A 12,225-nucleotide genomic window follows, 5' to 3' on the forward strand; every position below is an offset into this window, starting at 1 on the left:
GTTGTTGCTCCGTCTGATATTTTACTTTTGACTAGAAATCCACGTTAAAAAACGCATTTGACTAATACAAGTTTCATGGCATTTCAGTTCGTTGACATAGATCCGATACACGATGCACGTTGGAACAATCAAAGTAATAAGAATAACACTCCATTAACACTGTGAACACGATCAGCCTTCTCACAGAACGGTCACCATATGCTTAACATTGCAACGCTTAACATAATTAAACGTCGTATCTGGATCTAAAAACTCATTTTATTACATACCTTGTGGTCTTAGGGATGTTGCATATTCAAATGAATTATCAAATGTAGGTACGTTGGATATGTTTGGTGTTGCAGCAATATGGGATTGTTCAAGGTTTACGTCCTATTTAATGGCCCTCAATGTGTCAGCGATCCGTCCGAACCCATTAAATGCCGTCGGTATAAACATTAACATGGTAATGTGTTTTAGGTTAAAGTTTTTGATGAAACTTTCTCGTGTTGATTGGCTGTAAAAGTTGGGGCAGTGTAAAAACAATTAACATGTAACATGTAGAGTTAAATGTATGTCATAAAGACTTGATCGTTTCGTAATTTTCGTAACGAAACTTCGTTTCTGATGAGTTTAAAATGAGAAAGAATAATAAATAATTATCAAGTTGAAATTGTACAACTGGATAATTATAAATTTTCCGCTCTGTGACAGGTTTGAAATATTATTCATCTTTTCTGATGTGGCCTCAACCTTGTTAAAGCTCTCAAATCAGGCTTTCATATGTCTTCCAACTTGCAAAACCACATGTTCAAAAACGCAGTACAGGACCATTTGTTTAACAACTAGATAATATCTCATTCTGTACAGATATGATGGTCGTACTTGACTACGTGATCTCCGTGAATGACGGTGTCCCTCTCTTTTAATTGCGTTGTGTTAAAAAGTGACACTTATTCTATCACGTGGATAAAGTTATCAATAATACGCCTGCTGGTTATCTTTAACCTTAATCGTATTCAAAATATTTAAATCAGTACGGTTTCACTCACTATTAATTTTAGTCGCTTTTGGCAACATGTTTCGGATTCTTCGGGAATCCTTCCTCTACTAAAAATAATAGTGAGTGAAACCGTACTGATCTAAATATTTTGAAATATGTCTCATGATAGTTTAATTTCGATTAATCGTATTCCTTTGTCTTTCAGGTAACTCTCATGATCTTATCAGTGCTGTGCTGCGGCGCGATAGGCGTAGGTCTGTTCGGCAACGACGATCTGCACAATGCCATGCTGCAGAGCATCCAGGCCGGCAATCAGCTCGCGGCACTGGTGAACACTGTCAAGAACCAGGTAAGACGGCGTTTTTTTCTACTTTATGCTCATGACTGTCATGGAGTAATAAAGCCACTGACACTTTGCCGCGATAAGTATATCGTGTCGTGCTCATGCGCTTGTCCCTTCTCGCTTCTCTGCCTTTAAAGGCAAACTATAAACTGGGTTATACCTCTGTCCGATGCCCAAGGTTGCCGTGAGAGCTGCGGCAGGAGTTATACTCAGGAGATTCAAGATAAAATATCCTTTATTCTAGTATTAGGCCGTATAGATCGGGCAGAGGAATGTGGGCTTAATTTCCACGCAGTGATCTAAAATTGGTAGTCAATAATTATTCCAGATAGGACCAGTGTTTTAATCTTTTCTTCGTTCACAGTCAAGCATCCTGGAGGAAGCGATGGGGTCACGCGCGCGCGCGCCGCTCGCGCGCCTCGCGGACGCGCTGGACGCGCCGGTCTCCAACCAAACTGCGCTGGGCACGTTGCTGCGAGCGCTGTCCACTTTGAGGAACAATGCCTCCGCTGCGGCGTCTGCGGCGGATAACCTGAGGAGGCCGCTGGCGCAGCTCAATTTGGATGCTTTTATGAAGGTAGGATTTGACGAAGATCTGAATTGCTATAAATTATGTTTTTATTTGGTTGCTGCAAACACACACAATTTACAAATGTGTACATTGAATAACATAAAAAAAACTAAAATACACAATAACAAAATACATAATTAACAAAAATATTCTAAGATGGTGAGGTGTGCGTAGTAATATAAGATATAGATATAAGTTGTCGATGTACGTTGGTTTAGTTACATTATAGACGCTCACGAGCAAACACGTGTGTTTCTATTCTCCTCCGAGTCCCATACTTACCACAATAGCTCTTCATTAAGAAATGATAGGATCCAGTGCCCGTGCCTCGCTGACGCGTCAGATGCGCCGGATAGACAGCACTGATGACGTTACTGCGAGTGCAGTAACATCACCATCACCAGCGCAAAGTCGACACGAGTCAAGGAGTATCCTCAAGGGTCCCCATATCCTTAAAGATAAGATAAACTTTTCCAAGAACTCCCATTAAGTTTAAGTTTAGGATTGCTTAGTTTAAAGTCCCAGGGTGTCAAACAAGTAATTCAATCCTTTTATAATTTCAGCGCGCATGGGTGTGGGAGGCGGCGCGCTGGGCCGGCGGCATGGCGGGGTGGTGCTGCGGCGGCGCCGTGTGCGTGGCGCTGCTGGCTGCTGCTGCAAGACGCTCAAGGCGCGCCCTGCTGCTGCTTTGTGTAAGTGGAAAATGCCCAGCGCCTAAACCAAAATAACTGTGTCTGTGTGCTCTGGCAGTGTGTTTCACTCATTTTTTGAGCACACTTGAGTTGCGACTCTTCCTAGAAGTAGTTAAAATACGGCGTTGCGACCGAAATAAAAAATGTCATGGGCTAGAGAAGAACAATGACTCGTGAATTTCCGATGCGAAAGATCGGTTTTGTAGAAATGATAATTTTGTACCTAGTACAGTTGGTATCCTAACGTAAGTATCCACTTTTTTATACAGCAAGTACTTATAGCAATGTCCGAATATGAACATTTTTGTTTACCATTTCACCAGTTCCTTACGGGTCGACGCTAGCTGGGCTAGCACATGATTGGCGCGACGGTATCTCGCCCGCGAGATAGACTACTCGTCCCTACTTAATTAATAAATACAGTTAGAAAAAGACGGGTAGTCTATCTCGCGGGCGAGATACTGTCGCGCCTAATTGTTTGGGCTCGACACTGACCGTACGTGTGTTCCAGGTGGGAGCGCTGGGCGCGCTGGTGGCGTGCTGGCTGGCGGGCGCGCTGCTGACGGCGGGCGCGGTGGCGGCGGCCGACGCCTGCCAGGACCCCGCCGCGGCGCTCGCCAACTACGCCTCGCACAGGCTGCCGCTGGACGTGAGTACCGTCAACTTACCAAAACCCCAAGAAGAAAGAGACATATATATTGTTATCAGTTCTCACTCCACTTGTTAACTTTTCCAGATGGTGCACTACTACTTGTCGTGCAAGGTGTCCCGCGAGAACATCCTAACGGCCGAGCTGCGGAACGCCCAACGTGCGGTGGTCGCCGTCCGTCAGGCCCTGGCTATACTGTCGCGCGGCGCGCCCCAACTTTTCAACGACCCTGGTAAATATTTTAGTTTGGTTTTCCATTTCTACTAGCGTGACACCAGAACTAAGGGCCGTCAGCCGTTCAACGGTTTGAGGAGGCGCCGTTATCTTCTTGGCATCAGTTCCGCATACTGTTTGCCGGAAGATGAAAACTTTGTCATACTAATTATGAATGTATAATTTCAGCGCTCCAGCCAGCATTGGGTGCGCTCGGCGCTGGGACCGGCGAGGCGGAGCGCGCGCTGGTGTCGCTGAGCGGCGCGCTGGAGTGCCGCATGGCGCGCGCGTACTTCGTGGCCGGCGCCAGGGCCGCCTGCGACGCGGGGCTGCAGGTAACGGCAACCTAGGGGTCTTAAGGCACGAGTGAATAGGATGGCGTTTACAGTATGTCCTTGCTCAAGTAGTAGGGCAATCTCTGTCGTCAACGGCATACTGTTAAACACACAGTGTAACATTCCATCTAATGGTTGATCTGGCAAATCTCCCTGACGTCGGTCTCTGACGTTGGTCCCGTAAGTTCTGCAGAGCGAAATCGATCGTAACTGAGACTCTTCTGTTCGCGTGCGCGCCCCGCTTGGGCATACAACCGGTCGGTCAGCTTTGTACTGAACACGCGATGATAGTGACATGTGGGACCTTTGTTCTGACGAGCGGAACTTGCCATCAGTGACTGGTAGCAATAAATAGAATAGAATAGAAATAATTTATTCGTAAGCACAAACACAAAATATAAAATCATACAAAACAGAAAAAGGAGAAAGGGCCAAGAAATGGTCATCTCAGCATGTTGCTGGCGACTACCAGCTCTGATCTTCCGGTGAGACCGCGAAATCTGCCGCGAATATCGGCGTCGCGGTGTTGTGATCACAGAACATTGTGTTTAGTAGACCGCTCGACCTACATGAAATCAATCCCTAGACACATCTTATAAACAAGACACAACTATACTCTTCTCCTCAATATACTCTTAATATATTTTACATATATGATCGTATTATTCCAGGCGTTATCGCTGCAGCTGCTGGCGGCCATCGCGGCCGGTTTCCTCTTCACGGCCATCGTTCTCGTCGACTCGCATGCCTGGATCTACATTAACACCAAGTACGTAGTGTTTTCTCACCATTTAGACATTTGTCATTCTTTAAGGCACGAGATTTAAAAGCTATTATATAGAGGTCAATCGAAATAATCAAACACACGAAGTGCAGTCCGAGCGGTAAGAAGCTCGTTAATGTCTTTTGTTCTTACGTCTGTCGTCTGTCTGTCGTTTGGGAATTCTTGTCCGTGGCGGGAGGATATTAATTACATTCATTATAGTTCACTAAAGTGTTGTACAATTATATAATATTATTGTGTCGGGAGCTCCATAGAAAATAGTATTTTCGTCTGAGAAGTCTTAATTCAATGAAGAGTATAAAAAAGCGCTTGTTATATTTGTATAGTTTATCAAAGTACCGTCTCATTTCAAACATAGACAGAGAAAATTATACTATCTTTGTCTTACACTAGTACTAGCACCCAAAAGAAAAGGATGAGTATAGTTTTTTTGTTCTTATTTACTGACAATTTGACCAACTATACATTTTCATTTCCAGACGCGCCGGAACTGGCGAAGAGCAAGCACCTTTCCTCTCAAGCGGCGGCAGCAGCGCCTGCAGCCGCACCTTGCCCCGCCCCGCGCCCTTCCCCAACGGCAAACCGCCGAGCTACAGCGCCGCAGTACAACTGTGTGATTTGGACCAGCGACCCAGGTACCTACCTAATTAAATCTACACTGATTGGGTTCAACCCACTCTTTTTGTACCGTCTACGGCGCGCGACGCGTAGGCATCAATCCGAGGTCGCGCGGAGTTACATAGGGCTGGTGCAGCGTATTGCAGCTGTGTAACCTGGACCTCGTGGCTGTGCCTGTAGTCACATTGTTGTTAATTATTCAATTATCGGTAATTTAATCTATATTGCGTGAATAATATCATAGAGTAACTTATACTAGAGCGGTACTGTCATAGTAAATTTTGTAACCCCAGTAAATTCACTGCCATCTGTCGACACACTTTAAAACTAAAAATGAAGATTTATAAAAATACGATAAAATGTATTTAAATATGGATAAATGATTTTTTTTATTTGCATTAAATATTTTTATGATTTCGACCCATGTTTTTTAACTGATATGCGTTAAAATTGTTAAATAACAAACGAAATCGTCAACGCCATCTATACGACAGTAGGCCAAAGCTAGTAGCTCCCTCTGAACGAGAATCAAATTTTCTTGATTTTCGAGGCACGTTTTTTCCTTAGACTGTATCCATCTATTACGGAGTTATATCTATCTTTGATAATATGTTCAAAGTAAAACTAACCTTGAAACTTGTTATCCACAACAGTAGATCGCGCATGTCGGGCAGCGCGACGCTCGGGCGCGGCGCCAGCAGCTCCATGGGCGTGGACGCGCTCGGCGGCTCGCACACGCTAGGCCGCGCGCCGCACAACGGCAAATACGCCACCCTCAGCAAGCAGTGCAAGACGCTGGAGAGCAACGACTTCTACTGAGATAGGCCCGGCGGCGCGCTCAACACCGAACTTAACAAGGGTGAGCTAAAAACATTTTTAACTCTAACCGTGGAATTGAAGTAAACTTTAATGGCGACACTCTTGCTTTATTTTGAGGTTAGCACACTAACGTAAAAGTTACTGGTGAAAGTATCAAATAGTTTTGTAAGCTATTCCAAATCTAGGCAGGCGCCACAACGGCAAATAAGGGTGAGTTTGAACCTTACTTGGATGTGGCACGGTCCGTAATATAGTTATACAAGACAAATATGTCACGCTCAAGAAACAGTGTTCTTAAAAGTTTCGTCACACTACAGCGGGACGTGATCGAGATCCCTAATTGTGACATAACTGGAGGACATCAAAACAATTCAACTCTAAACGTGGCATTGTAATGGGCTTTACTGGCGATACTCTCACTTTACTTTGAGTTTAGTGTGTGTGAAATAGTAATCCATGAGGCGTCAAATTATTTGTTCTACTGTTGAACCTATGGCCGATGACTTTTTTGGTAATATTCATGCTCATAACGGCAAGTACTCAACTCTATACCGAACTTAACAAGGGTGACCCTTATTATAGTGTAGTAAGGTTGATATTAGCTAGCATACTCCATAACGGCAAATACCTCAGCAAGCAGTGATAGAAGTTGGAGAGTAATGACAATGACTTATACTGAGATAAGCCCAGCGGCGCAATGATCTTAACAAGGGTGATCTTATTTACTCTAATCGAGGAATTGAAGTAGACTTTAGTCGAGTCACTCTCGCTTTACTTTGAATTTAGTGTATAATTGAGGTAAAGTTTAATTATTGTTGCATTAGACAGTCCCTTGTTCTCTTGGATTTTTGTAAAGGAGTAATCAAACATTTCTGAAATATATTAAAGCGTCACGTATTTTTAGTCGAAAACCATTCAACATGTTTCACTGTTTGAACGTTATTGCAGGTCAGGCAAGCCGCACCGCCCTGAACCGCTTTGACCCTAAGTACGCCTCGTTCGGGCCGCGCGCGCCGCGCCTGCGCCCCGCCGCGCCCGCGCCGCCGCTCGCCACCTTCACCCCGCACCAGCCGCACCCCTCCCACCCCTCCCACCAACACCCACAACACCCACAGCACCACAACCCGCACCCGCCCCGCCCGCAGCTGCCCCGCGAGCTCCCGAGAGAGCCGAGAGAGCAACGCGAGCAAAGGGAGCAAAGGGAGCAACGAGAGCCAAGAGAACAAAGGGAGCAAAGAGAGCAAAGAGAGCCGAGAGAGCTGCCGCGGGAGCCGAGGGAGCAGGACAAATATGCTACGGTGCGACCGCCGAGGCGAACGGAACCGCAGCCGTTGTCGGCCGCCGCGCTCGAGTATAGGTAAGTAATAGCCATACAACATCACCGTCTGTCTGTACAAGCCCTTATAAGTCTGATGCGGCTGCTCACCCGTCGCATATGATCTAATAATAATAAATAAAATCTTTATTCTATAGAATTACAAAATCGACAATTTACCAGAGGTCTCCGCACTAGGCATGGCCTGTATCGCGGTGAACCAGTTACAATTAGAGTATCAGAATTTAGTTACAAATACAAAGTGAACTTATGATAAAAATTAACTAAGTACCTAACACATGAAGTCACACAGTTTGGCATCTAAAACTAAACAATACCTTAAGGTACAGGTATCTACACCTAATGACAAGTGGTATTTTCGGACCAATAGGGCCTTCAAACATTCAAGCAAAGAGCGTACTCCCATCTTAAAGGCCGGCAACGGCCTTTACAACTCCTCTGGTGTTGTGTCAGGCAATTTATCTATGCCCTAATTGCACCCTTTTAAATTAATAAAAAATCCAAAAAAAGCCTAGTCGTTTTACAAGAAATCATAAATAAAAAAATAAAAATCCATATGAAGAATCTCCTCTATCAAAATCTTGAAGTCGGTTACTATTTGATTTCCGATACAGAGTATTTTAATTTAGAAACATCCAAATAATACGTGGCTACCCATCAGAGAAGGGTTCTTATGCTTCATGCGCAATAAGGATTATTTATTCTATCAGAATTTCTGTTGGAATTGTAGATAAAATAGTACATTTCACACGTGTTGTAAACGACGTTTTTTAATACAATTGCGAAAAAATAATAAATTAATATATCATTAGTAGAATCATACCACCAAACCAAACCAAAACCAAAAGTACCTATACAGCCCTTGATACTTGAGCTGCCGCAGCCCGCGATACCTTCATACTCGTGCGCGCCCCGGCCGCGGCCGCCGCGGGCCCGGCGCGGGTTGCTCAACGACACCGAGGAGTAACGAGTGAGGCCCCAGTACCTGCTCAAGCTATACAGCCCGCGATACTTGAGCTGCCGCAGCCCGCGATACCTTCATACTCGTGCGCGCCCCGGCCGCGGCCGCCGCGGGCCCGGCGCGGGTTGCTCAACGACACCGAGGAGTAACGAGTGAGGCCCCAGTACCTGCTCAAGCTAAATTACATAAAAACTGCGTTTCGAAAGTATAGTTTGGAACTAAAAAGTAAAAAGCACTAGTTCGAGAAATTGAGCTTCTCGCACGCTACGCAGCCGCAAAAAGTACCACTTTTTGAGCAACTGTATTAAAAAGGTCCTTATTGCACCTAATTATATGTATATCATAATGTTATATTAAAATGAGAAACACAACATAACCGCTGATTTGTCTCGCAGATCGCTCCAACGGCCGCGGCGCCAGCAGCCGGCGCCCAACACGGGCACCACGCACCGGCGCCGCCCCGACCGCCCGCAGCCGCAGCACGACCACCGCGACCTCTACGCCGTCACCGAGCTCTAAACTCCATCCCAAGCCTGTAAGGTGCAAATTCGAAAGCAACGCAAACGGCGCTTACGACCTTTATGAAGCGACTTATTGAACTCTAAGCTTTATCCTCAACCCGCAAGGTGCAAAACACGATGCAGCGCAAATTGTGCCGCCGTCTAGTTATCATTGAACTTTAAACCCTATTCTTTTCTTCGCGAGGTGCGATCTCCGGCGCGACACGAACGACGCATACCACCTTCTCATAGTGCAGTGATTCGGATTTCGATTTTTAAATTTCGAACGCCTCCGTTCGAGAGGCGTTGAAAGTGCTAGGAGTGAAAACGGTTGGTACTAAATTATTAAAAGACTTTCAAACGACCCCGTGTTTTAGAGTAAATACGGTAGTCTAAGCGATACTTAATGATTTTTCGAAATAAATGTGACATTTTTATCTAACTGTTCGTAAACGGTCAGTATTCTTTTCGTCACGTTTGTGGCGTCCGAAAGTTTTTAGCTAAATTAAAAAAAAAAAACGTTTAGTAGAGTGATTAATTATAAAGGATATCTTATTAGAACCATAGGAAAGCGGTTTTTCTTGCCATAAGCATGCAATAATTGTAATTTGTGTTGTTGAAAATGGAGACTATTAAGTAAGGATGCTCAAATCTCAAGGAATAATAAATGTACTTGGTCTAATGTGTGTTTCTGAACGGCGTTAATTTATTCAAACGTTAGATAAGAGATTTTTTTAATAGCACAAATATTTAACAAAATTTTGATGCGGTTTTTACCACTTTGGAAAAGGCCTATTGTTTTTACTGGTTTTTCATAGCTTAGGATGATTTTTGGTAAAAGTGTGACCTTACTTTTTCTCGTATCATTTGATCATGTCCACATGAAGGCTGTGCCAGTAAAGTTTAACGACCAATAACATAATTTTTTGAAAACTTTCTTATTAAAAAAAGTAAAAATACAAAAATTTCTCAAGAGTCCTCTCTTGTCTGACTGTGTTTTTGAATCGGTTTTCGCTCAATAGACGTAAGTAACTCTGGTTAAGACAACGGATTTTGAAACTTATCCGATGGTATTTAGACGCTTTTTAGCGGAAGTGCTAGAAAGATGCCAAATAGTAGCGAGTTACACTTGGCAACTCATAGTAGCTGAAATCGGAATCTTTTTTGCGAATTTCAAATGTGAAGGTAATTGAAACATGATGAATGCAAAAACTATGATTTTCGACCTTGTGCCATTTGAAATTCGTCTCAAAATTCCTGCACAGCATTAGCAAGGCTCGAAGCCTGTAGGAACCTGTCTTAACGTGTATATAACTGTAACATACGACACGAAGTTACTGTAGTGTGTGTGAACGTTTTATTGACTTGTATATTTGAACGGATAACCTAGAACCTCTTATGATGCTCCGTGATCCATCAGCTAGGTTTTCCAAGCTTTTATCTTATTGCAAAAGCAACCTTGCTGTAAGCAAAATATTGTTCAAAGTCAAATGCGTAAGATACCAATTGGAAAATTTAGGTGATTAAGAGTCCGCAGTAAGTTCGGTTCTCTGTACAAAAGTAGTTACACTCATTTTAAAACGACTAGCTAGATTACTCTGTAATTAATAAGATTAACTGTACTTAGGATAAGGTATATCTATGCCTGTAATTAGTTTATGTACCTTAAAATACCATAGTTAGAAAAATACAGCGAATTTTGTAGTTCTCTATTTCGTTTGTTTTATAAGCTGAAGCTATATAAACTAATTACAGGCATAGATGTACCCCATGTCATTGTATATGCAAAGTTTCATTACAATCGAGCACGTAGTTTTAAAATGAGAACGAAACTGCGTTTCATTTTCTCCGTTTGTATTGGAAGGTGAAACTCGGCCGAGCTTGCTGCGGACTCATAAAGTCAGCTCAATACGGACTGGAAACGTAGCAAACCTTTTGTAAATAGATTGTAGTCTTCTTAAACTTAAATAACGTAGACTTTTTAATTTAATGTTTAAACTAAATGAACATTCCATCTCGAGGGTATTGGAATTTCAACTTTGACCTTCTGTAAATAAGGTTCAAAATGAACTGTTATGTGACAAAGTAGGGGATGATATCTAAGATAATGAACGTACTGCTATCGCTGTAACACCACAATTATATTAATTATAATATTTAAAGAAATGTGATCATGAAAGGTTAGAACAATTTTGACGATCATTTTTGATTAGTCTTAATTTGTAAGTGTTTAAGTTATTATTTTTCATTTTTAATACTTATCTGATGACTAAGCGCTTAGAAGTTGTGCGTTTAGTCACTCTTGGTGCATTTCTCTTTACAAGACAGTAAAGGAGGAAAAAAAAATACTTACTAATAGTACCCTAACCTAAGTAAAGTAACCTAACTTATTTTAGATAAGTACAAGGTAAAAAAAAGCAAGATGGCGCAGGAGAGCTGTCAAAAGCATGTTTTGTATAATTTATATCTGTAAAGCCATTTCCTGGTCACTTTTCTTATGTATAAAATAGTCTTATTAGCTATTATTAAAGCGTAGTTTTAAGTGAAAAGGTACCACTTACAGAGCGGAAATGTTTTGTACTTCAGTATTAATAGAGAATTTTGTGAGACTTTACAACGAGTTTAGTACATTTTTTAAGATCTTTTTTTTTTCATAAGTTTCACGGTACCACAAGCAGTGTATTCGCCAAAGATAATGCATAATTTAATTTAATTAGAGCTAAGAAGTAAGGTTAAGCTTAAAATATAGGCTTGAGGACGGTCATATTGCATTTTTCTCATATACTATACACTAAACAGACCGCATTATGAAGCATATAAGAAGAACGCGAGGTCACCATACATAGGTGAATTTCTCCTATGTAAAATGCTACACCGCGACGTATCTTACATTATTTTGCAAAGGTTGACTGCAAGAGATCCCTTAAAGGGATAAGTTCGCCTTTGTACATTGTATATATTTTGTTTTTATTGTGTTTGTAATTTGTCTTATGTACAAGAAAGTGTTTACATACATGCATACATATGTTTATCCATATATTATCCACAGATGTGCAAGTTGCGGAAAGTTTCCAAAAAAGTTAGAAAAGTTCTTGGAAATTTCAGGGAAATTTCATCGCAATCACGTCAATACCTACTACTTATTTTTTGTTTTTAATTATAATATGGTATTACACTGTATTTAAAATAAATTATTTCACACCATGCATGAAATAAAGCACCAGATAATTACTAGAAAAACATAGAGAGCAATTGGGGCATTTTCTATGAAAAGGGACCTTATTGTCGATAACGCTTACGCCGCACAGCGTCGCGCGGCATTGTATTTATTTCGGAGCACCGTTTATAATGGCGTAAGCGCCATCGACAATAAGGTCCCTTTTTATAGAAAATACCACAATTATTTTTAAACACCATTTCTA

At 42.2% G+C, this 12,225-nt stretch overlaps 1 protein-coding gene across 1 annotated transcript in view; it reads left to right on the forward strand.

Annotated features, from left to right (window-relative positions):
* LOC134744394 (protein tweety) overlaps positions 1-7,094 on the forward strand; it is a 125,697-nt gene extending 118,603 nt beyond the window's left edge. Inside the window, exons 6-15 of the mRNA XM_063678198.1 lie at positions 1,188-1,331; positions 1,690-1,902; positions 2,460-2,588; positions 3,100-3,237; positions 3,325-3,469; positions 3,640-3,785; positions 4,457-4,554; positions 5,049-5,204; positions 5,841-6,046; positions 6,955-7,094. Coding sequence (XP_063534268.1) covers positions 1,188-1,331; positions 1,690-1,902; positions 2,460-2,588; positions 3,100-3,237; positions 3,325-3,469; positions 3,640-3,785; positions 4,457-4,554; positions 5,049-5,204; positions 5,841-6,006 — 1,335 coding nt within the window. The 3' untranslated portion in view covers positions 6,007-6,046; positions 6,955-7,094. The remainder of the gene's footprint in view (positions 1-1,187; positions 1,332-1,689; positions 1,903-2,459; positions 2,589-3,099; positions 3,238-3,324; positions 3,470-3,639; positions 3,786-4,456; positions 4,555-5,048; positions 5,205-5,840; positions 6,047-6,954) is intronic.
* Positions 7,095-12,225: the final 5,131 nt, after the last annotated feature.

The sequence above is a fragment of the Cydia strobilella genome, chromosome 9, assembly GCF_947568885.1.
Source record: "Cydia strobilella chromosome 9, ilCydStro3.1, whole genome shotgun sequence".
Classification (NCBI taxonomy): Eukaryota; Metazoa; Arthropoda; class Insecta; order Lepidoptera; family Tortricidae; genus Cydia; species Cydia strobilella.